The 23290-nt window shown below is 50.3% G+C and overlaps 2 protein-coding genes across 18 annotated transcripts in view; one reads left to right on the top strand and one right to left on the bottom strand.

Annotated features, from left to right (window-relative positions):
• Window positions 1-2001: 2001 nt before the first annotated feature.
• Window positions 2002-21943, top strand: LOC120370121 (2-5A-dependent ribonuclease-like). Of its 6 annotated transcripts, XR_005583629.1 has the most exons (10): window positions 2002-2182; window positions 6747-8425; window positions 8857-8948; window positions 10022-10147; window positions 11965-12176; window positions 12342-12474; window positions 15032-15147; window positions 15525-15622; window positions 21114-21228; window positions 21606-21943. XR_005583629.1 is itself a non-coding variant. In XM_039484311.1 (9 exons), the coding sequence occupies exons 2-9, from the start codon at window positions 6943-6945 to the stop codon at window positions 21656-21658; spliced, it is 2286 nt and encodes a 761-aa protein (XP_039340245.1). In that variant the 5' UTR covers window positions 2002-2182; window positions 6747-6942; the 3' UTR covers window positions 21659-21943. The 6 variants fall into 6 exon arrangements, 5 of the variants coding, with proteins under 5 accessions (XP_039340245.1, XP_039340244.1, XP_039340246.1 ...); XM_039484311.1 differs by lacking the exon at window positions 21114-21228 and having other exon boundaries at window positions 8884-8948; XM_039484310.1 differs by lacking the exon at window positions 21114-21228.
• Window positions 12549-23290, bottom strand: part of RGSL1 (regulator of G protein signaling like 1) — a 43636-nt gene continuing 32894 nt past the window's right edge. For 6 of the 12 annotated variants that reach the window (XM_039484297.1, XM_039484301.1, XM_039484308.1 and 3 more), the window contains 4 exons: window positions 20497-20592; window positions 18555-18618; window positions 17299-17400; window positions 15814-15961 (listed from right to left, as the gene is read on the bottom strand). In XM_039484297.1, coding sequence (XP_039340231.1) covers window positions 17364-17400; window positions 18555-18618; window positions 20497-20592 — 197 coding nt within the window. In that variant the 3' untranslated portion in view covers window positions 15814-15961; window positions 17299-17363. Of the gene's footprint in view, window positions 12920-13468; window positions 13547-14543; window positions 14713-14790; window positions 15047-15813; window positions 15962-17298; window positions 17401-18554; window positions 18619-20496; window positions 20593-23290 lie in introns of those variants that run through there. The other 6 variants (XM_039484303.1, XM_039484298.1, XM_039484300.1 and 3 more) reach the window with 6 other exon arrangements.

The following is a 23290-nucleotide window of genomic DNA, read 5'->3' as shown; positions in this document are numbered from 1 at the left end:
CCCACCCCACCCCCAGCCTGGGGCCCCCACGGTCTCCCCATCCCCTTCCCATGATCCATCCACATTACCTGGAGGTGGGGACAGGCTCTGTCCTCCTCCTGCTGCACCAGAAACTTTGGAACCGCAGTGGGGAAAGGAGCAGAACCCCTAGCCCTGCCCCCGTCCTTTCATGGAGCTGCATCTCCTCTGGCTCCATCTGTACAGTGGCAGCCCGGCCGGAGGACAGGGCTGGGGGCGGTACAGCCACCAAAGGAGCTGCCGACGTTCTGCTCCTTTCCCCATTGCCCCTTCTAGCGGAGAAAGGAGTAGAACTCCCAGCCCCACACCCCCAGCCCTGTCCTCCGGCAGGGCTGCTGCTGTACAGATTGAGCCAGAGGAGACACAGCTCCATGGAAGGGCAGGGGCGGGGCTGGGGGCAGTACAGCCATGCCAGAGGAGCTCGGCTCCTCCTGTGTCTTTCCAGGTCGCTGCACCCACTATAAATATCTTGCTGGTACGGCATACCAGACCAGACCGCCCTACTTTCACTGCTGAGGGTTAGGGTTCCAAATGGTAGGGCTTTCTGGATAGGGATAAGGTTCTAAATTGTAGGTCTTCCCGAACTAGAGTATTAGTTGCAGAGGCAGGGGCTTTCAGGGCTAGAGTTGGGGTTCTGCATGGCATGATGTCTTGGGATAGGGTTTCAAAAGGTAGGGCTCTGATTGCTAGGGTAAGGATTCCAAATGACAGGCCTTCTTGTGCTAGGGTTACGGTTCCAGAGGGGAGGGCTTGAAAGGGTAGGATTTCTCTGAATAGGGTTACGGTTCCAAAGGGGAGGGCTACCTGGGTGTAGTCACAGGGCCGGCCAGGTTTGTATAATTTTTGGTGGTGCCCAGAATGGGTCCAAGTCCCGCTCCCCCCACACCTGCCTTGTAAGCTGATATATATATATATATATATATATATATATATATATATATATATGGGTGGGGTGGGGCTGGAGATGAGGAGTTTGGGGTGCAGACAGGCTGCCCCTGGCTGGAGCCAGAGAGGAGGACTCCCCCCAGCCCTCCCCCCACCGGCAGCAGTGAACTCGGGGGAGGGGTCCCCTCTCCTCCCCCCCGCCCCAGGCAGCACATTCACCTTGCACCACTGTTACTGCGCATACTCCTAGGGCCCCTCTCATGTCCAGGAAGCCCCCTCGCCTCCCTTTTGGTGGGTGGGTGGGGGGCTGCCATCACGTGTGCGCCTCCTCCCCTGCTGTTGCCCCTCATTGTAGCCTCACTGGGGGATGGGGCTGCCCCTTGCCCAGCGTGGGGCAGATGTGGTGACTGCAGGTGAGGGGGCCCCCAGTGCTGGTGGAGGGTCTCGCCGGAAGAGGGAAGGGTCCATCTGTCCAAGGCGGAAGGGCAGGGTCAGGGTCAGGCTGGGTCAGCTTGCCCTGGCACTAGTGGTTGGGAGGCACTAGGAGCCTGTGGCGGCAGTGAATGCTGGGAGCCGGCAGGGCAGAGCACAGCGCGGAGCTGCAGGGGGCAGCTGCCCAGGGCACAGGCAGGGACGCACAGGGGAGGCACATGGGGGCGGCAGGCGGGGCTGGGGAAGAGACCTGACCCCGAACATTGGTGGAGCTGGGCCCCCGGGCCCTGAATATTGCTGGAGCACAGGCACCACGGGTCTATATAACTCACTGCACCTGGTAAGTCAGGGTCCCAAATTTTAGGGCTTCTCAGGATAGGGTCAGGGTTCCTGAGGGGAGGGCTCCCCAGGCTAGTGCTAGGGGTCCAAAGGGTAGGGCTTCTCTAGATAGGGATAGGGTTGCAGAGGTAGGGCTCCTCGGGCTAAGGTTTCAAAGGGGAGGGCTCCCCATGCCCTAGATTAATGTAAAAAATCATTGCTGTTCAGTGTACTCCTATGTCTGCAACACTCTGTAGTGAGGAGGACTGGGCGGAGCCAAATCCATCCTCCTCCTTCTCTACGAGAGAGCCAGGAAAAGGAGAGCCCTGGAGCTCAGCTGCTGCTAGGTCATGGGAGGGAGCGGATGTGACAAAGCCATTGCAAGATCCCGGCCCAGCCCCCGAGTGGATTGATGCCTTGCAGTTAGTGGAGGCAGACAAGGACCCCGAGGAGCTGCCAGAGCTGCCAGAGGCCGAGTACTCTGAGGAGACAAGGATCTTTGGACCATGGGGCCCTACACCCGACTGTGGTAGGAAGTAGCCCCGGGGGACCAGACTCTAATCCCATTCTGCTGCCAGAGTGAGAGTCAGCGTGTTGTGGGCGGACCCTCGCTGACCCATCAGCACACCCATCCACCACTGTTAGCCCCCTGGTCTGGGAGCCGGTGGAGTAGGGTGGGCCCAGGACCCTTTATCCCCTGCTGCCAACCCCACCCCTGGGCCTGTGTGTTGCTTGTGGTCTGTCCCAGACAGGAGACTGCGGGCCCCAGACTGTTTGCTTGCAGGCTGCTTTAGCCAGGAGGCCTTGGCAGAAGTCTGCTCACTGCTCTGTGCCACCCTGCCCAGAGCCCTTTGAGCAGGAGCAGACAATTATTTTTTGTCAAGGTCCAAATTTCTTGGTCAAGGAATAGTCAGGGTCCACTCCAGACCCACCCACCCCAGTTCTCTTCCTTAACCCCCAATTATCCCTACAAGCTCCCCAATTGCCTATCAGCTCCCCGCCCGCCCTGCCCGGAGAGTTAGGTGACCTTGTTTCCCTCAACTGAAAACAGGAGGCATGGAGCTGGCTGGAGTCATCTGGTGTTGCTGCTTGCCCTCCTTCCCCCCCCCCTGCAATGTTCCTCTGTGCCCCCAGTTGAGCCAAGTAGCAGAGATGGGGGTGGAGGAATGGGTATGGGCTGGGATCTGAGCAGCAAAGCAGGGTGTGAGCGTGTGAGTACCTTTGAGCTCATAGCTAGGAGGTGAAGCTGTTGGACCATGATCCAGCCAGCAGTGTGATGCCCCTTCTGGGGCTAGGATAGCAGAGGGGCAGGAAGGAGGCACTGGGTAGCAGGAGGGACCAAGGGGACTCCAGATAGCAGCCCTGGGGAGATGGTGGGAGGCCGGGATGTGGCAGAAGTAGATGGCCTGTGGAGGGAAAGAGGCCGGTTGGGGTTGTGTATGGGGGCTGGAGAGGACATGAGGCCAGGGTGGGGGTGCTGCGGGGACCACAGGTGCCAACTTTCCAAGGTGCCAGGGGGGTATTAGATCCCTGGCTCTGCCCCAGGCCCTGCCCGCACTCCACTGCTTCCCCCAAGGCCCCGCCCTGCCTCTTCCTGCCCCATCCCTGCTCCACCCCCACACCGTCTCTTCCCATCCAGTCGCCCCCTCCCCCTCTGCCCCAGAGCCTCCTGTATGCCACAAAACAGCTGATCATGGTGGGCGGGAGGCGCTAGGAAGGAGGGGGAGGTGTTGATCCGTGGGGCTCCCCGGTGGGCAGGAGGCGCTGGGGGTGGGGGAGGTGCTGATAGAGGGGCTGCCACGGAGTCGGCGCCTATGGCGGGGATGGCTCAGGGGTGTGAGAACAGGGTGGGTGGGCAGGCTTCAGGGACTGCTCATGGGTTGGGGGCACGAGGCTGGGGTGGGACAGGTTGACTCCGGGGACCACTCAGAGCACAAGCATGGATCCGCATGCTCCAGCCCCAGCTCAGCTTCAGCCTGCATGCAGAGGCGGCATGTAGCTGTGGCTGGGGCGGAGGGAAGCACAGATGAAAGGTTCTGGAGGGTCATGTGACCGCCACCGCAGTGTGACTATATTTCCAAAATATTTCCACTGCGCATGGGGCTGGTCCATGCCCTGTTCCCTCCCCCCCTTCTTCTGAGGGGTTGGCCTGTGCCCTGTCCCCACTCCGAACTCTGCACCAGGGGCTGGCCCATGCCCTGTTCCCTCTCCCTCTCCTCCCCTCCTGAGAGGTGTCCCCCCCCCTCCCCACACACGCTAGTCTGGATGGTCTGCGAAGTAGACAGCAGTGCTGGGACTCCAGCTGCAGGAAAGAGGAAACAGCCCCATATGGGGGGAGGGGCGGGAGAGAGAGAGAGAGAGGAGGAGCTCAGCCAGCGGCCATGCTCCCTCCCCACGCTGCACTGACACACTGAGAGCACAGCTGCCAGAGGTGTCTGGAGAAATGGGGGGGGGGAGGGCATATGACCCTGCGTGCCCTGCTCACACGTCACCTTTGCCCCCCGTGTCCCCTGAAAAGTATCTGGCTGTCCAGATTTGGACTGTGGTCCGCCTACTGACTGCCCCTGCCTTAGGGACTGTGTTTGCCAGCTGCCTTAGCCAGGAGGCTTAGGTAAAAGCATGTTCCCTGCTCTGCCCACCCAGCTGTGTTCCCTCTAATTTTTCCCACACGTGTGCAAATGAATTTTGTTATGTGCACCAATATGGAGGTGATGTGAAATTCATGGGGTGGGGGTGGGGCTGAGGGGTTCAGAGTGTGGGAGAGGGCTCAGGGCTGGGACAGAGGGTTGGGGTGCAGAGGTGTGAAGGCTCCAGCTGGGGGTGTGAGCTCTGGGATGGGGCTGGGGATGAGGGGCTCAGGGCTGGGATAGAGGATTGGGATGAGGGCTCTTGGGTGGGGCTGGGCATGAGGGGTTCCAGGCTGGGGCAGAGGGTTGGGGTGCAGGGGCTGAAGGCTCCAGCGGGGGTTGTGGGCTCTGGGGTGGGGCCAGGGATGATGGGTTTGGGGTGCAGGACGGTGCGGCAGGGGGAGGGGCTGGGGATAAGTGCCCCTTCCCCAGTCACAGCAGGTCTGGGGCTGAGTAGGGGCCAGGGGAAGGGCGTCCCAGCTGCTCCAGGTCCAGGCCAGGGCTGGTTCCCTGAGTACCTGCACAGTGCTATATAGGCTGCTGTGCGGCCAAGCAGTTTACAGGGAACTTAGCCACCCAGCTGGCCAGAGCTCCTTTGTAAACTGTCACTTCCTGTCTGCCCGGCCAGAAAGTGCTGGGCTAAGGACTGTTTGTGGCTTTGCCCTGCCCACAGGGCCAGAGCTCCTCCTCCCCCTAGACTGTTCCTTGCTGTCAGCCCCAGCCAGGCAACTGCAGGCTAAAGACTGGCTGTGGCTCTGCCCTGCCCAGAGGTCTGGAGTTTCCCCTATAAACTTGCTGTCTGCCTGTGGTGAGGCGGAGTGGCCTCCCTCCCCAATCGAGAGCAAGGGACAACTCCACACTCCCTCTGAATGTATTGATCTATCCATTTAGGGGGTTACATAATACAGCATTTTAGTGCACAGTAGATTTTCACCTCTTGGGATTTGGGCACTAATCCAGCGTAAGCGGGGGAATGGTCCCGCTATTGTGGGGAACTTTCCTGGCTTCTGCACTACCCCGGTGAAGTGGGCTAGCGAAAGGATCTGAGTCCTCGTTCCCACTTCCTTTACCCAGAGGCCTCCCTGCCCTTGAGGGCTCCCCTTCCACTCTCCTGTCTGGCAGAGTCCTCGTAACCCCAACAAGGCTGGGCCCAGGATTCCTGGGGGGCTCGACCCCCAACCCTGCTGTGGTCACCCAGGACAGGGGCTAGGGTGTCCCCACTCCGGGGTACCCTCTCTGCACTGGGCACTTCCCTGACCCACTGATTATTCCATACAGTTTAAAGCAAATACAAGTTGTTTACTTAACAATTAATTTAAAGAAAAGAATAAGGAAAAATGGGAAAGGTTGAAGGAAAACACATCACCCCACTCTGTGGCAGGGAACATTACAAACAGTGTCTCTGGACATCAAGGCACTTTGCAGTCTGTTCCTTGTAGGTCCCAGGCCTCCTTCTCAGGCCCTGGCTGTGCTGCAGGGATGCTGCGGGTTGGACACTTGCAATGGTAGTGGCCACACACCTCCGGGCTTTGGGTGGTGGGACCCTTCTTCCCAGCGTCAGCTCCCCGTCAGGTTAACATCCCCCTCCTAGCCTGGCCTGCAAGGACCCTTGGCTGGGGATATCTTTCTGCACTGGGCCCTTTGCCCAAGGTCCTCCCCTTGGCTGGCCCCAGTTGCTCACCACACCTGGCTCTATGGCTGCAGCTCTGCTCCCAGCACAGGATCTGCTCTCCCTGGGCCGTGTCTCCAGCTCTGTGGCCGCAGCTCTGCTCCCAGCACAGGATCTGCTCTGCCTGGGCCGTGTCTCTGGCTCTGTGACTGCAGCTCTGCTCCCAGCACAGGATCTGCTCTCCCTGGGCCGTGTCTCTGGCTCCATGGCTGCAGCTCTGCTCCCAGCACAGGATCTGCTCTCCCTGGGCTGTGTCTCTGGCTCTGTGGCTGCAGCTCTGGCCCCTGTGGATCTGGCACGGCTCTGCTCTACAGCTCAGCTTGGGCCCCCAGCTTTCTCCTTAGCTCGGCCCCACTCTGTCTGTTCCAACTCACAGGGAGGACGGGACCCACCCTGGCCTCCTGTCTCCCTGATTAGCCTGTCCGCCCTGTCAATCAGGCTGACCTGGAGCATTGGCCTCTCGCCATCGTTCTTGGGGACTGTCAGTCTCAGGGTCCTGATTTCCCATCGACCCCTCCCCTTTTAGTGCTGGGAGCTAGCAACCAAAACACCCCCACTGAATTTTAGTAAGGAGGCAACGGTCCCCTTACACCAGGATTAAGAAAATGAGTTTAATAGTATTCATTTTAGTCCATTAAAAAACATGATCTCCCACTCTGTTCCCATGAATTCATTATAATTATAAGTCTGGAGTACAGGGGAGGGGAGTAGAGTAGGGATGGCTCTAAAGAACACTTACTGCAACTGTAAACTCTGGGATTAAATTAACAGGCGATGCTACTTTTTCTGTTAACCAGGTGAAATAGCTGAAAAAAACTCCTGAGGGAATCTTCAGGACTGCACAGTGAAGCACTATGTGCTGCTCTCATCAAAGGCAGATGTAGATCCACACCCTTCTTCCTAGCTCGATTGTATGGGAAATAAATTTTGTTCTAAAAACTGCTCATCAAGGGACAAAGAGGAGCAAAGGGCACAGCCACTGATTTAGCCTTCATGGAGGCCACAGGCAACAACCAGCTGGCTGCACCAAACGGCTGCAGAAATGGAACAGCAGCAGCCATAGCATCTCAGTTACATGATGCTATCAAAAAAGGTTCAGTAAAGACAGTCCGGCAGCTGTTGGAGGAAGGTGTAGATGTCAATTCCAAGGTAGAAGGTGGTTGGACACCTCTGCACAGCGCTGTACAGGCTGATCAGGAGGAGATCGTTAACCTTCTGCTGGAGCAGGGTGCTGATCCACATGCCAGAAAGGACAATGGTGCCACCCCCTTTATTATAGCAGGCATAGTGGGGAATGTGAACCTTTTGGAGCTCTTCCTTTCTAAGGGGTCAGAAATAAACGAGAAGGATAACAACGGCTTCACAGCCTTTATGGAGGCTGCTTGGTATGGGAAGGAGAAGGCCTTGAAATTCTTGTATGAGAATTTCTCAGATGAGAAAGAGATGGATGTGAATTTGGGCCGGATGGTCAGTGCACAACAAAGACAAGTGTACAAAGGCGGAGAAACAGCCCTGATGGATGCTGCCAGGAATGGCCACCTCTCAGCTGTGAAAACCCTTGTGAAAGAGATGAGAGCCAGCGTGCATGCCTGTGATAACTTTGGCAGGAACGCTTTGATCCATGCGTTACGGCTGCCTCTGAAGAAGAACACCATACTTAGACAAAACAAGAATATAGAGCCAATAGTCTCCTTTCTGCTGGACTGTGGCGCTGATGTTACTGGAAGAGATGAAAATGGGAAGACTTCGCTCATCCTGGCAGCAGAGAGGCAAAGTCAGGATTTGGTGGAATTGTTACTGAAGACAGGCAAAGTTGACATTAACGCCATGGGCAATGATGGCAAAACAGCGCTGAAGATAGCTGTGGAGCACAACCATGAGGAAATAGCCAAGCTGTTATGTGAGAACGGAGTCAGGGCTGATAGTAGTGACATTTTTGCGGCCAAAGAGAACTACAACAATGAAATGGTGGCACTGCTGCTCAAATATGGTGCTACGGCTACTAATAATCAGCCTCCTAAAGAGTGGGCACCCACCAGCAAACGCTGGGGAGAGCAACTATGGCGTCTTCACAGTATAAATTCCCCTCAGATTGGAAAACTCAGCATCATATTTGATGAGTATTACCGCATTGAGAGCACCTCTGAAGGAGGCATCTACCTGGGATTCCATGCGGGGAAAGAGGTGGCTGTGAAGAGATTCCTTCTTGGCAGTGATAAGGCTAAACGAGAATCCATGTGTCTCAGTCACTGCCACAGCAACAGGCATATGGTAAAACTTTTTGGGACTGAGACTCATGGCAACTGCCAGCTCTTCTGCCTCTCTCTCTGTGAGAGCAACCTTGAGGATCATCTGAGCAAATCTGCACAGGCAGTCAATAATCATGACATCCTCAAGACAGTCTTGGAAGCAGTGAGAGATCTGCACTCTTTGGAATTAGGCCACGGGGACCTGCACCCACGTAACATTTTGATAGGTTTGTGTGTTTTACATTCAGTTCCATTTAATCCTGCAGCCTGGCTGGGTGAGAAATTCTAGAAAGCAAAGTATTATAGAAGATTCAAACCCAGTGACTTGCATGGTGTGACTGTGTGTGTGTGTATGTGTGTGTGTGTGTGTGTTTTCACAACAAGGATTATGCATGTGTACAAGGATGCTGTAGTATGTATATTTGTGTGAGACAAGGATATTGTGTGTGTCAGACAGACAGAAGGGGAAAGGAAACCTGATCTCAGCAGCAACAAAGCCTGCAGTTCTGCAGCTTTACCATCATATGGACGGATCAGGGCATCCCTCTGAGTAACCCTGCTCCAGGGAACAAAGGGTTAATTCAGTCACACAATAGAAAGGTGGAACACCGCACAGGAGCCATTCATTTACTATTAACAAATCATGTTGCTTTGATAGATGCGGATGATAAAGTTCTCCTTGCAGATTTTGATAAGAGTAGCAGTTTTGCTGAAGGTCAAAGGGAACTTATAATCAAAGAAGACTTGGAGGTACTTTTCCTTAATACCAATATTGTGTTTACAGTTTTTCAACTTTCTACCCTTTTCTCTTTTTTTCCCCTAGTCTTTCTTTTTTTAAATTTCCTGGTGGGAGAGATCTTAGCCCTCTCTGCTCATACAAGAATAACATGTGGTTATGCCTTTTGAGCCAAGTGATTAGCTAACATTTGGAATCTTGTGGGTTGATTCTGTTAGGAAAGGAAATAAATTATGGAACCAAGTATTTCTTTGATGCAATCCTGCTACTTTACAAAGAATGCACATAAAGCCCAGTTTCCCTGAACACAAAAGAAATCAAACAGCAGGCGACAGTTTCTTTGCTCACAGTCCCAAGCCTTTTGCCCAGCCAGCACTCTCACAAAAGTGCTGTCTCTTAGCTTTTGTCAGCATCAGGCTGTAAGGACATCTTTGCCTGTGCCTTGGCTGCCTTCTCTGTCTGTCTCTGTGTGTTTCTGCCCCCTGCCACAAGTCCATCTCTAACAAACAATATACCTCAAACCTCTCTTCCCACGTAGCTCAGTTTCTGACCTGATCTGCATGGCTGGTGTTTTGAGTGCTGGCCTCTGTTGTTTCAGCTATCTATTCCATAAAGGACCTTGGTTATTTCTTACATTTATACTGAAGGAAGGGCCGTGGTTAACCCAACCCCCAACAAACAACACAGTTATTGTTCTCTGCAGACTCAAACACAGAAATAGACAATGCAGGCGGTCAGAATATTGTTGATAGGAAATCAATTTGGCATCAGCCAATCAGATGGCTTGATTTTTTGGACATTCCAATGCTGCTAAAAAAAATACAAATTGCAGGTGCATGTGATAGAAATAGTGGATTGTTCTGTCACTTCTGATAAGGGACCTACTTGATACTGTAATTTTGACATGCTAATATAATGATGTGTCAGAAACAGCCAAGAAATCAAAGGGTTGCAGCCCTTTTGTGGCACTGCAATCTATTCTTTAGACAAAGCCAACTCTCCCTGGCTAGATCTACATCTTGTGATATATATATATATATATATTTTTAATTCTTTTCTACATATACTGTTTTCATTGCTATACCAGTCCATTGGAGCCGTGCAGGCAAGGAGCTTTGGAGGAAGGGGGCTGCCAAGTGCCAGATCTATTGTTAGGAAGTTGCTTTGCCCAGTGGGGGTAGGAGATGAAACGGAACTCCATCGGTGGAACAATGTATGTGAAAATCTTACAAACCAAAGTTCTGTCCCTTTGCTTTACACACAGATGGAGACAATCTGGCCCATAGTCTTTTCTATGTATCTTGTTTTCAGTTTATTTTAAACTTGATATAAAAATACAATGGCCATGACACCTACAGCACACAGTGCAGCATATGGGCGATTTGACCAAGAGCTGGTCAGCTTCTTGCAGTAGATCATAAGAAGTTGACATAGCTCCTAGGAAAATTGAATTTTTAATAGAAAAGGGTATTTTCTCCGCCAGAAGCAAGGCCTTTGGGCATTACAAGAGGTGAACATTGAAGACTTTTTCCTCTGAGCTATTGCAAGTTGCTATTTACAATGTGCACTAATCTGACAAGAGGATCTCTGCTATTCTGGTTGAAATGGCCAGCATGTTCTAAACTGCAAAGGGGCTGACTGCCGTAATATATTTATTAGCGTTCATTTAAAATGAAACAGACAAAAATTGGCTGCAAAGCTATAGCTAAGTTACTTTTTAGTTTCTTTTATTGCAGATCAGTGTTTCTCCACCTTTTCAGGTTGGCAACCCGCTACTGAAAGTTAAAAAAATGTTGCAACCTCGTTACATTTACTATAAGAGTAAGGATAAAAAAGGATCAGTGATAATGCTAAGCTTATATAATTTATTTGTATGTGTGTTTTGAGAGGTTGACAGAGAATACTTGATTTTGAAGGGTAAGGTGTATTGGGAGTGGTGGAGCGAGATTTTCTTTGCTTTAGGTTATAATTAAAAATGTCAATGCCTCATAACACCGCTGGTTACCTTTCATGACTCCCTGGGGTTGCAACCCACCCACTGAGAAAAGATAAATAAAACTGTTGAAGGACGAGTCATTTCCTTATATTACATGCACAGTAAAGGGAGGGTAACAGATACCTAAAACAGGCCTTAGGCCCCAATCCAATTGACTTCAGTGGCATCACTCACTGTGTGTGAAGTTAAGCAGACGTGTTAACCTTTGCAGGATTTAGGTCTATGGGAATACAGCAGAGGCAAAGCAGTTCATCCACTGATTAAATTGTTCATCCAACTCCCCAAAAGAAAAAAAAATTCATTTAAAAAAATGGTGAAGATAGTTAAACAATTTATTTAACTACCACATCATTTACAAAACCCAGACCTCTAACAGCAAGGAAATGAATAGTTAAAACATCATAACATCTTACACCCATGTAAAAATAAACATAAGCATGTTATCCTTTCTTAGCCTAAAGAAATGTGTACACCTCTACCCCGATATAACGCCGTCCTCGGGAGCCAAAAAACCTTACCACGTTATAGGTGAAACCGCGTTATATCAAACTTGCTTTGATCTGCCGGAGTGCGCAGCCCCACCCCCCCCGGAGCACTGCTTTACCGCGTTATATCCAGATTCGTGTTGTATCGGATCGCGTTATATCAGAGTAGAGGTGTATTTCATTACAACACAACAACCTTAACCTTGATCCATGGATTCCATTATTTTACATGCAGCATTTTTTTTAAAAGCCCAACAACCTTGATTTCAGTATCAAAACAGCTTCTTTTAAGGGATCCTGTTATGTGGGAGATATTATCAATTGATATATCTATTTTTGGTAAAGGTGCTATACCTGCTGTTTCTTGAGAATAGCAGACCAAAGAGAATTTGGCCCATAGGATGAATATATAACTGAATCTATGCAGATTATGGACTCAGTCCTGCTCCTTCTGAACTCAAGGGGAGCAGGATCAAACCCTGTATGCTCTCTCTGCTGGAGGTTTTGGCTCTGGAAGTGAAATATTCTGATGCTTGTTCTCCTGCTCAGGCACTCGGAAGGTTGGTCCTATATGTTGTAACAGGGGGTGAGGTCCCTTTTGATAGACCTGACGGAGAGGATGTGGCTGCAAGATGTCCAACAGATTTGCAGGGTCACTTGGAGATTGAAGATCTCATAAGAAGTTTGGTCTCCCCCCATGGAGGAAACTCAGTTCAGTTAGGAGACTTGCTCCACCACCCCTTTTTCTGGACCCATGAGAGGTAAGTGTCATTAACAATAGTTCTAAGGTCTCAAACAATAGATACAATAGCTGCAATGCTCCTGCCAACACCTCCCCACTCTGGGATAATAAATGTGCTCACCTTCAACTCTATAGCAGGTATGCATTCTTGAAGGCCATCTCTTCCTCTCTTTCAATTCCACAGCAGGTTTGAGTTTCTTATGGACGTTGGGAATAATCCAGACATCGAAAACTACAATGCTGAGAGTCAGATTGTGAAAGCTTTGAATTGCAATAAGGCAACAACTGAGAAGCACTTCTACCAGTGGACTAAGAAGGTAAGCTTTAATCAGCTAATCATATATTAAGAATAATCCTCCAAATAGGCTTCCCACTGTGTCCTGTTTTCTCTGTATCTTTGTTGTATAGTGCAAATGTTCCAGGGCTAGGACCGTTGTCAATTAGTGTCTTATACAGCACCCAGCATGCTGCTGGCATTTAAATCATAAAATAAATAACAATAGGCAGCTTGTACTAGGAAGGGTGTCCCTGAAGACTTGTAGGCCCTACGTTTTTCTGTATGTGGGCCACAGATGTCTCAGCCCAGATTCCTTACTGTGGATCAAGATTAATTTCCTTTTCTCTCTTCTTGGTAGCGTCATCATAGTCCTTTCTGCTTGATGGTTGGTTGGACTACTGCCTGTATTCAACCTTTTCTCAGTCTGCTCATGTTCTGTGTCCACCATGTCTTCAAAGACAGGATACCTGTTGCTGGTGGCAAGGCTGAAGGAATCCATAAATGCTTTTTATTACTCAACCTGTGCATTGCAAAGTAAAATGGAGGCCCTCGTGCCAAAGCCTGTTTGATTTAGTGATCAAAAGCAGCTAATGGCCAACCAAGGGATTTGGCAGAATGAAATTGACACATAATCAAGGCATCATCCAATATATGTAGTTTTCCAGTGCACTGATACTAAATAACTTCATTATCAGTGGATTCCTGTACAAAATGGAATCTGAATTGGTTTGCCAAATTGATAATATACATTTGATATTTAAAATATACTTTAGATAGTTTCTTCTTAAGAAACTGCATTGTGTTTTTCCTATATTGCCATTTCATATTTTAAATATCTGAAAACTTCATCAGTTTTGTACCTTTTTCAAGTATATTTTTTGCCGTTTTTTCATTCCAAATCCCCTCCCCCACATACTATCATGCAGGCTGCACACTTAAGCACTCAGAAATCAGGAAAAGACAAAATTAAGGTTACACATTTAATGCTAATTATTATTTATTTTTGTATTAAAGTAGTACCTAGCAGCCCATACCAAGATCAAGGCTCCATCATGTTAGGTGCTGCATGAACATATAGTAAGAGATAATCCCGGCCCTCAGGAACTCAAAATCTAAATAGACGAGAGAGAGAAGGTGGGAGAAAGAAAGTATAATTTTCATTTTACAAATGGAGAATGGAGGCACAGATTGAATCAGAGGGAGTCTGTTACACAGGGAGTCTGCTGGAAACTTGAATCCAGAGCCAGATCACCTGAGTCCCAGTCCAGTGCTTTAACCATAAAACCATCATTCCGCTAACTCTGCCCCCTTGTACATACCTGAAGATATGTAGTGAATGGGCTCCACAGGGCCTGATCCACTGCCCTCTGAACTCAATGGGAGCCTTTCCATCGGTGTCAGGGATCAAGCCTTCACTGCACACCTTACAAGATGCGCCTTTCAGGGTTTTAGGGGGGAAAACCTGTGTTGTGTTGTATTATTTGACAAATAGTATATAATGTAATTAGAGTCTCTGAGCCAAATTCTGAACTGTTACATGAATTTGGTCCTGAATACTATGCATTATGTATAAGGGCAGTTAAGGTTGCATATACAATCTTAACTATGGCACTTCCTGACTCTTGATGGGATTCCTATGGCTTGAAAGGAAAAAAAATTCCATAACTTAGAATGGTTTGTACCCACCAGAATTCTCTGTATCAGATGTGCAGTGACTGTGCACCTTAGTCAGTAGTGCAAAAGGTTCTGTGGAGCCCTACCTGTTGGAACGAATACTTTTGGTGTGCAGTAAATGTACACTCACTGAGGCCTTTGTGTAAATTGTTCTGTGTGGGTAGCCCCCTATGATATTTCAGTGAGTCTCTGTACAGATATAATGGCTGCCTACATGAAGGAGCTTGCAGGATTGGGGCCTCAATGCGTAACATAGCTGTGCATGCTCACAGTGCATCTAGGCTAGCCATGCACACGTGCAGTGCCGCATGCCTGCATTTAGAACTCTGCTAAGAATGGCTAAAAAAACCCTGTACTTGTACAAAGCACTGTGCATGTGCAAACTGTGATTTCAAGACCCTGCAAATTGCAGAAACAAAGCCACCAGAGGTATTTCTCTTTACATTGGTTTATTTTCTCCCAGCTAAATTTCAGCTTTCTTTGATCTTGTCCTTTTGGCTCTCAGGGGTTGCAAGGCTGGGTGGTGATTTTGCTTATAATAGGGAAGGTTCTTTTTTTTTTTTTTTTACATGTTCTTAACAGCTGGATTGTTTTAGCTCATACTCTGTGAAAAAACCAAACCAGCCCAATTCACTCCCAGACAGACACTGAACCTGAAAAATTTCAGCCTGAGACGTGAAAAGTTTTGGAGAGCTCTGAGTGACTGACAGTAGGGGGTTATGATGGAAACAATTATACAGCCGTAATTATCACTCTAGCTATAAAATTCTGTTGAAAATATAAGAAATAATGGGATAGTGACTATGTTTCCAGTGTGGGAGGTCGCAGTAGCCAAGGGACAAGAAGGAGAGGGAAGGAGGAGAGTATTTTCTTTGGTATGGGAACCTCATGGACTGACCGATCTCTTATGGGTCATTTTTCAGATTGATCAAGCTGTTCTGGAAGACATGAAAGAGAGACGCCACTATAAAGATACTGTCACTGACCTGTTGAGGTTCATCAGAAATATGGGGGCGCACTATGGTGCAAAACCGCAATGGTAAGTGGTCGTATCGGGATTGATGTCCCAGATGAAGATAGTTCTGGGGGGCTGCGAGGGGAGTTGGGTGGGAGGGGGTCCTTTTTTCACTTCCAGCATTATAAAAAAAACAACTTTAAGTGCATTTTGCAACCAGATTTTGAAAACTAGTAGCCAAACTCCCACCCCCCACTAGTGAAGTGATTTTTTTAAATCCCTGGGCAGGAGAATAAGGGTGAGAAAGGAAGAAGCCACAGATGCAAAGCAGGGAGAGCATGGACCTTAGTTTGTTTCCAGGAAATTCTCTCAAGGCTGATGAAAAGTGGGAAAACCTACTTCTTTGATACTTTACAGTGAATTGGGATGCCCCACGTAAAATCATCTGTTTTCTATTCTAGGTTCAAGGAAATAATCCAGAACCCATCACAGTATTTTGTTGACCTGTTTCCAGATCTGACATTTTATGTCTATGAGCATTTGTGCCGTGTGGACAGAGGTTGGTGGGATTTATTTATTTTTTTTGCCTCCAGTTCTCTAGCATCTCCAAAAAGGGGATCAGAGCGAGAACAGGAGATGGATTCAGAGGCTCATGTGGTTTGTTTAGAGTCTGAAGGGACAGGAATTCACCGTGGAGGTTGCTCTGCTATTTTTCATTAGAGGCAGACAGAAGGGCACTAGGAACACATCTAGCGAACAGAACCTTTTATTCTCTGCACTTGCTAGCATCTGAGCAGAAAGTTTCTCTGTGCATGTGCATGTTGCTTGAAACTCGGAACATTTTTCAACCATTGCAGCATCCACTAATAACATCAGAGCACTAGGCTTCCCGCTGTCTCTGTGGAGGGGAAAAACACTTTACATCACAGGCTGCAATGACCTCTGGGCAGTTAACAAGCGAGAAGGATAGTGGGGGATGAATACAGTTCTCTTAGGCCTTGTTTACATTGGGGATTTCAGCCAGCGCGGTAGCTGCACTAGTGTAGGCAGGCAAAACGGCTTTAAACTGCGGTTAGGTTAGCAACGATGCAGCTTGCCCCGGCTTCAAGCAGTCTCAAGCTCCCCCAGCGCAAATTGCAGCTTGTAGAGCTTTTGCCTGCCCACACTGGGGGTTTGTACTGGTGCAGCTACCTTGGTGGCTGGCGACTGGTGGCTGTAACTGGGGCATATCTCCAGGGTAGACAAGGCCTTACAGAGAGACCAGATTCTCCTGCAATGTTGCTTCAAAGGCACAGAGAGGGCCCGCTTACTTTGTGTAAGTTGTTGGAACTGGGACAAGAGCAGTACACCCAGGGAATCAATACACCTAAGCAGCAGACCTATTAATTATTATTTATTGGTGTTACGGAAGTGCCTAGTAGCCCCAGTGATGGACCACAGCCCTAGGAGCTGGACAAACACAGAACAAAAAGACAGCCCCAGCCCGAAGAGCTTAGAATCTCAAGATGAGACAACAGGTGGAGATGGACCGACAGGGAAGTACAAGGAAACAATGAGACAATATTGTCTCTAGAGAGTAGACAGCCCCAGGCTGGGGGAAGGGGTCTAACACACAAGCGGAGCGATCAGCGGGATGGCAGCAAACGTCATGTTCGTTCTACAGCTATTTGGGGCCAGGGTGAGGGGTGGGTTTACTTAGGAGGGGATCAGCCAAATGGAAAGGGAGGTGAAGGGGACGGGGCAGGGGAGGAGAAGATAAGACGGGCAGGTGTGGACTGAAGGTGAGGTGAAGATACTGTGATGAGGGGGAGGGAGGGTTGGAGCAAACAGCCAGTCAGGGCAGGGAAAGTCAGAACTGGCTACAGTTTTGACTGCGATGTCTAGAGGTCTCTGCTCTGGCTGCTCCTGCCCTGCTGGCTGGAGTTTCTGGCTGGCTGCTCTGCTATTGTCCCCCAAGTGGAGGGGTGGGCAGGCACTGCCTGTCCTAGTGCCTAGGCCTCCCTCCCGGGACCTTTCTTTCTTTCTTTCTTTTGCTTCCACTTATTTCTGTATGGGGGAAGGGGCCAGTGATTAAAGAACATTATTGAAGGCAGAAGATGCCATCATTGTCCACAGCCAAGGACTATGAGAACAGGTGTTGTGCAACCCATAGGTCTGCCAAAGCACCTAATGCCTGAACTGCCACAACCCCTGGTATTCTAGTCCAGACCTCCCACCACGGCCCTGCTAGTGCACCTCAGTCCTGCCGCGCCTTCAGAGCCAGCCTCTGGGTGCACTCAAACCGTGAAAACGGGGATGGATTAGGATGGCTTCTTAGAAGCATCTTGAAGCTGTTGCCTGAAGGAAAAAGAGCAAGAACGTCAGGCAATGCTAATCCACGATGGGCGAGGGACAGGAGGGCACTGATCCTGTGCTATACAAATGCACTGGAATTGCAACAAAGCTGAGAAGCCAACAATCCCATCCACCCCTAGTGAGTTTTGGTTTGTATGATGCAAATGTTGTCATGGATACAGTCATTTCCTCAAAAGCAGAACAAGTTTCAGCATGTCCCACCACTCCCTCTGGCCCTGGTCCTTGATCCATGAGTATGTGTCTGTACATATTATTCATCAACCTATCCTGACTCCATCTAGACTTAGTCCTACTTCTACTTTCTCCTCTGGAGTTAGAGTTCAGAATGGTCCAAGGGCTCTTAACCAGAAGCAGTGAAATGAAAAGCCTGACTATCAGGGAAGCTATCCCAATGGCGAGGTGTCTTGGACTGGGCGTAATCTCCCAAACTCTCTCCCTTGGTCTGTTTGGAACTGAACTGGACAAAGCACTGGAGAGTATCCAGTCTTTCGGAGTCCCTCTCTGCTCCCATTGCTGCAGGATCAGAGTGCCTTCCAAAGATTCAATCTCACAATGCCTGAGGAAGGGAAGTGTTGTTATCTCCACTTTATAGATGGCAAAATGAGGCCCTGAGAGAGTAGTTAATTCACTGGGAGTCTGTGGCAGAGCCAGGAACAGAAGCCGCCCTTATTCTGTAGTCAGGGGCGGCTCCAGGCCCCAGCACGCCAAGCGTGTGCTTGGGCGGCATGCCGCAAGGGGCGCTCTGCTGATTGCCGGGAGGGCGGCAGGCAGGTGGCCTTCGGCGTCATGCCTGCGGAGGGTCCGCTGGTCCCGCGGCTCCGGTGGACCTCCCACAGGCATGCCTGCGGGAGGTCCACCGGAGCCGCGGGACCGGCAACCGGCAGAGCGCCCCCCCGTGGCATACCGCCGTGCTTGGGGCAGCGAAATGTCTAGAGCCGCCCCTGTCTGTAGTCATCTTCAGCTGGGGTTACTTTCTCCATTTTTCATTGTGCCCTGGGGTAGGTTGCGGGGGACAGGTTGCTGGCATGCCCACAAAATTTGTACTCAGCCTAGGAAGTGAGTGATTTCCCATCTCATGCTGGGCACTCGCACAGGGTCTAGATGGAAGGAGATGAGGTTTCCCAGTCATTACCTACCCGATCTGTTGGGTCACGCAGATGCCAGATGGAGGCTTTTTCCAGTTGAGGCTTCCAGACGATGCTGAGACAAAACCCGAGAGAACTTTCCATCATGAATTGAAAATCACCCTGCAGGCCCCCTCCACACAAGCAACCAGCAACATTCTAACATCTAAGCATCTTTTTTCCTGGGCAGATGGGAAGGTGAACTCAAGAGAAAGAGCATTCCTAAGTTCTCTTTGGGGTAAAGAGATCAGCAGGGGGACGTGATGCTCCCAAGGTGGCCTGGCAACATCTACACAGGTGCAGGGCTGGGTTAACTTTTTGTGGGCTCAGCGCCAGACCTATTTGTGGGCCCTCATTGGGGAAATAGGGCATGTGATGGGGGCCGGTCCGATGAGCGAGGGACCGGTTGTGGGCAGTGAAGCGCAGTGGGAATGGCTCCACTCAGCCTAGCACAAGGGCACTGTTTACAAACCCACAACTGCTAGACGCACACTGGCCTGCCCAGTCCTGTGCTGCCAGCGTGCCCCTTCCCCACTGCCCCCCTGCCCAGTGCCCTGCCCTTACGCCCAGTACCCCCTCCCACAGAGACTTCCCCCACAGATCCCTATACCCAATGCCTCTGGACCCGCTATGCCCAGCACCCCCTGCCCAGAGACCCCTCCCACTGACCTCCCACTGCAACTGCACAGCATCCTGCACACCATACCCCCTGCCCAGCTCCCCCACCCACAGATCCCCTACTGTCCAGGACCCCCTTCACAGTCCCACCATCACAGCTGTACAGCGCCCCCTGTTCCTGAGAGAATTCTGCATCAAATTCAGTGCATAATATTTTAATATTCTGCAATTTTTTTTTACAATAAATAAATGTGGAAGCTCCACCATGGCAATGGGAAGCACAGACCACTGGCTGCATGGAGGTGGGAGAATAACCTGCAGTCTCCCCTGCCCCCCTGGGACAGGGACTTGGCAGTGAGGCTGAACCTGACCCTGACACAGCACAAGGGCCAGACCTGCCACAGAAACATCCTGGGGCCCTGCCCCTTTTGCGCCAGGCACACCAGATGTGGGCAGGGAGGCTCAGCCTGGCAGCAGGATCCAAGTGCAGAGGGACTTAGTGTGGGAGTATCCAGATGGGGGTAAGAGGGTTCTGTGTGGGGCAGTCTGGATGCAGGCAGCTCAGTGGGGGATCTGGATGCACAGGGAGGTTCCAGGTGCAGGGGCAATGGGAGTCTGCAGGGGGGACCAAGTGAAAGTGGTTGGAGCTCAGTGTGGTGGGGGAGGTCTGGGTGCAGGGAAGGTGGGGTTTATTTGGGCGGGGGTCCAGGTGTAGATGCTTGGGGCTCAGTGGAGAGGATGTCGGGGCGGAAAACTCATCAGGGTGATACAGATGCAGGGGGGGTGGGGCTTGTCAGGGTGAGGGTTTGATGGGCCTGTTTAACAGAGGAGCCCCAGCTGCTGCCAAGAGGATCCGCATGCTGGGCCCCTCCTTTCCCTATCCCCTTCTCCTCCCCATCCCACCCCCTTCGTTCCCCACCACTCCATCTCCTCCCCATCCCACCCCCTTCGTTCCCCACTGCCTTTTTCCCCCTGCCCCCGCTTCCCCTTCCCGCCACCCAGTGAGTGCAGGGCACGCCCGACCCCTGCTGCAGCCCCAGCCAGGCCGTAGCTCAGGGGAAGGGGTGGAGTGGGGGTGGGCCTGGGGCAGAGCAGGGGTGGGAAGAGGTGGGGTGGGGGCAGGGCAGCTTTCCTGGCTGACTCAGCCAGCCGGGGAATTGGGCTGGCCAGGGCCCCTTCTGACTCTGGGCCAAGCACCATGTCACCATGGTAAACCCAGCACTGCACAGGTGGGGACAGGAATAACTAGAGACAGGAGACTGATTTCCCAGGCTCCTTCCTCATCACTAGGCACTCGGTTCCCAGGTCAGAGAGCCTCAGGGGCAACGTTACTTACACTTTTGCTCTGTAGAAGAATCCACTTCCTCCCGAGGCTGAGGTAGCAGCAGCTGGATCCCCTTGAGCAGCGTGAACCTAATGATTGGATAGTCCTCTATTGAAAGAGGAGGCAAAACAGTACACCACAGTAACTTCTCCAGCAATGGGATCCTCCTCTAATGCATCCAATAGATTCCCCCTTCCTCTGCTCTACCACCCAGCTGCTCTCACACAGATTTGCAGGCCTCTTCAGCTCCTTTCATCTGGATTGGCAGACAGGGTTGAGGGGTACTGGAGACAGGGCCGGCTCCAGACCCCAGCACGCCAAGCGCGCGCTTGGGGCGGTGTCCTGCGGGAGGGCGGCAGGCGGCTCCGGTGGACCTCCCGCAGACGTGCCTGTGGAGGGTCCGCTGGTCCCGCGGGACCGGCGACCACCAGAGCACCCCCCGCGGCGGGCCGCCGTGCTTGGGGAAGCGCAAATCCTAGAGCCGCCCCAGACTGGAGAGTGAGATTGGATTCTCCTCCCCATCCCATATTAAATGACTGGGATGTGACATAGACACGAATCCTTGGGCAACCGGGGGAAGGAAGCAGCTCAGGGTAATCCAACAAGCATCTCATTTGATGTTGTTGTAGGCTGTTCTCCTTGACCATCAGGCACAGTCAATGAAACAAGATGAGAGGACGAATGAATAACAGAGGGAACCTCCTCCTGACCTAGGTTCCGCTGCAGCAGTGGTGAACAACAGGGGTAGGAGCTACTGACTATCCCATGCGTGGTACAGGTCTTGAAGGATAGGTGGTGGGGCCTTGTGTTTAGTTAGACGTTGTTCAAGGTGGTTTGTTTGGTTGTGTGAATGGAGGGGGAAAGAGGAAGCCACATGGAGCCACAAAGACACACAGCTTTACAAACAGCCGCAAGGTTTAACAGATTGCCACACATGCCCAGCCACATCCATAGTCCTATATATACATGCAACCAGTCAGCTGGTGTATGTACAAGAACGGTGTGTTTGCTCTACAAATTGTAGGATGAAGCACTATCTGCAGCTTCATGTGGCCGATGTCATTTGAATTTCTCCCTCCCTGAATTAGAGATCTGAAGTTCTGAATTATATTTTTTTCAAGCTTTCCTAAAGAAGGTCCTTCATCACATCCTCAAAGGCTACAATCCCAGCTGAGACATCGCTTTGAGCACCTGATGCTGCCCAATCCTCTGCTGATGACAAAATAAGGCACAAGCGGAGCAACAGTGACACTATGTGGCCAGATGGAAGAAAAATTCAAGTCTCTGCCTTGGGAATTTCCCAGACAGAGAGGCACCCAAGGGGAGTGGGGTTGGAAAGAGAGATGAATTGAAAATATGTATCTGCTGTGAGACATTACTCTGCTCAGCTGCTTCTTTGCAGTGAATGTAAGCCCAGAAATAAACTAAAGTAAATAAAGGTGCTTTTGTGCGATCAGTATATATTTAGGATATTTTTTCCTAGTAATTTTAGAGTACTTTTTTAACAAGCTATTTAACCCATCCTGTCAGTAACCTCACTAGGCAAAGGTTTTACTTTAGGGTGTGATCATGATCAGGGAAGTAGCTTGACAAAAGTCAGCAGAAACAGTTCAGTTTGCAAGTCGAAACAAGATTTTTCTGACTGCCTAAAATACAGTTTTATCCATTTGCTGTCCAGTCCAGAGCAACACTTTCAATGCTGGGATAACGATTGGTCACATCTCAATTTTAACCCAAACTCTGGTGCCTGGTAGTAGACAGCATGGAACAGAAATAGTTAATGACTGTAATAATTTGCATGTACTGCATATAGCTCTCTCCGTAAAGCTTTTTATGAAGATTTATTAACCCTCGCAAACAGCCCTGTCAGGTACAATTTTTATGTGCAATTAAAATTCTGACTGATGTCTGGCTGAGAATAATCATGTGATGAATCAAATTTTCCCTGCCTCCTCGGGAGTCAATAATCCTGACTTTGGGACTAGAGACATGACATATTGAGGAGCTGGTCTCAGAAGCCCCCTGTTAATCATTCCACAAACAAATAAGGAAGGGAGGTTGGCATGGTTACACATAGTAACATCCACTTTGAGTGAAAATAAGATTTATTGTTCCTTGGGATAAATATTGAGCTCTGTTTGGCCTGGGTCAATACATCTTGATATGCATCTCAACAGACATCAATGGGCTTGATTCAACACTCAGATCAATAGAACTGCATAAAACTGCTGTAACAAAATAGAGAATCAAGGCTCCAGACCATCATTTTATATGCAGGGAAACTGAGGCACAACAGTTGCATGACTTGACCAACGTCATTCAACGATGGAGTAGAGAGAATAGAACCCTAGACTCCTGACTCTCAGTTTTCTATTCTAACTATTAAAGAAAATAAAACTCTCTTTTCATAAAAAAATGACTATTTTGAGTAAAAGTGGTAAGTCAATTAGAAAATTGCCACATGAATAGTCAGTGAGGAATCCAAGCTATCAGAGGGAGTGACAACCACTTCACTGCTAATGTCTTAGTATCATTTCATAGTTTGGTTCTTAAATGAGCTGGTACTGAGTGCCAGGCTGAGGAGTGAAAATTGTCCCTGATCCCTAGGAGAATGTACTCTATACCAGTCACTCCACTTCATGTCTGAACTCTAGTGAGTATCACCCCCAAGCTCTGACTGCAGCTTCTCTGCATGGTAAGTGCTCGGTCCAGCCTTGGTATAAAGCCACTGATGTCAGCGAAGTTACATGAGAGATGAATCACTCCTCAATCTGCTTTCATCTCCGAACCTGGCTGGGAGCAAATT

This window comes from Mauremys reevesii, linkage group 8 (genome assembly GCF_016161935.1).
Source record: "Mauremys reevesii isolate NIE-2019 linkage group 8, ASM1616193v1, whole genome shotgun sequence".
Classification (NCBI taxonomy): Eukaryota; Metazoa; Chordata; order Testudines; family Geoemydidae; genus Mauremys; species Mauremys reevesii.
Note: the sequence above shows the minus strand (reverse complement) of the source record. Positions and strands in the feature narration are given on the sequence as shown.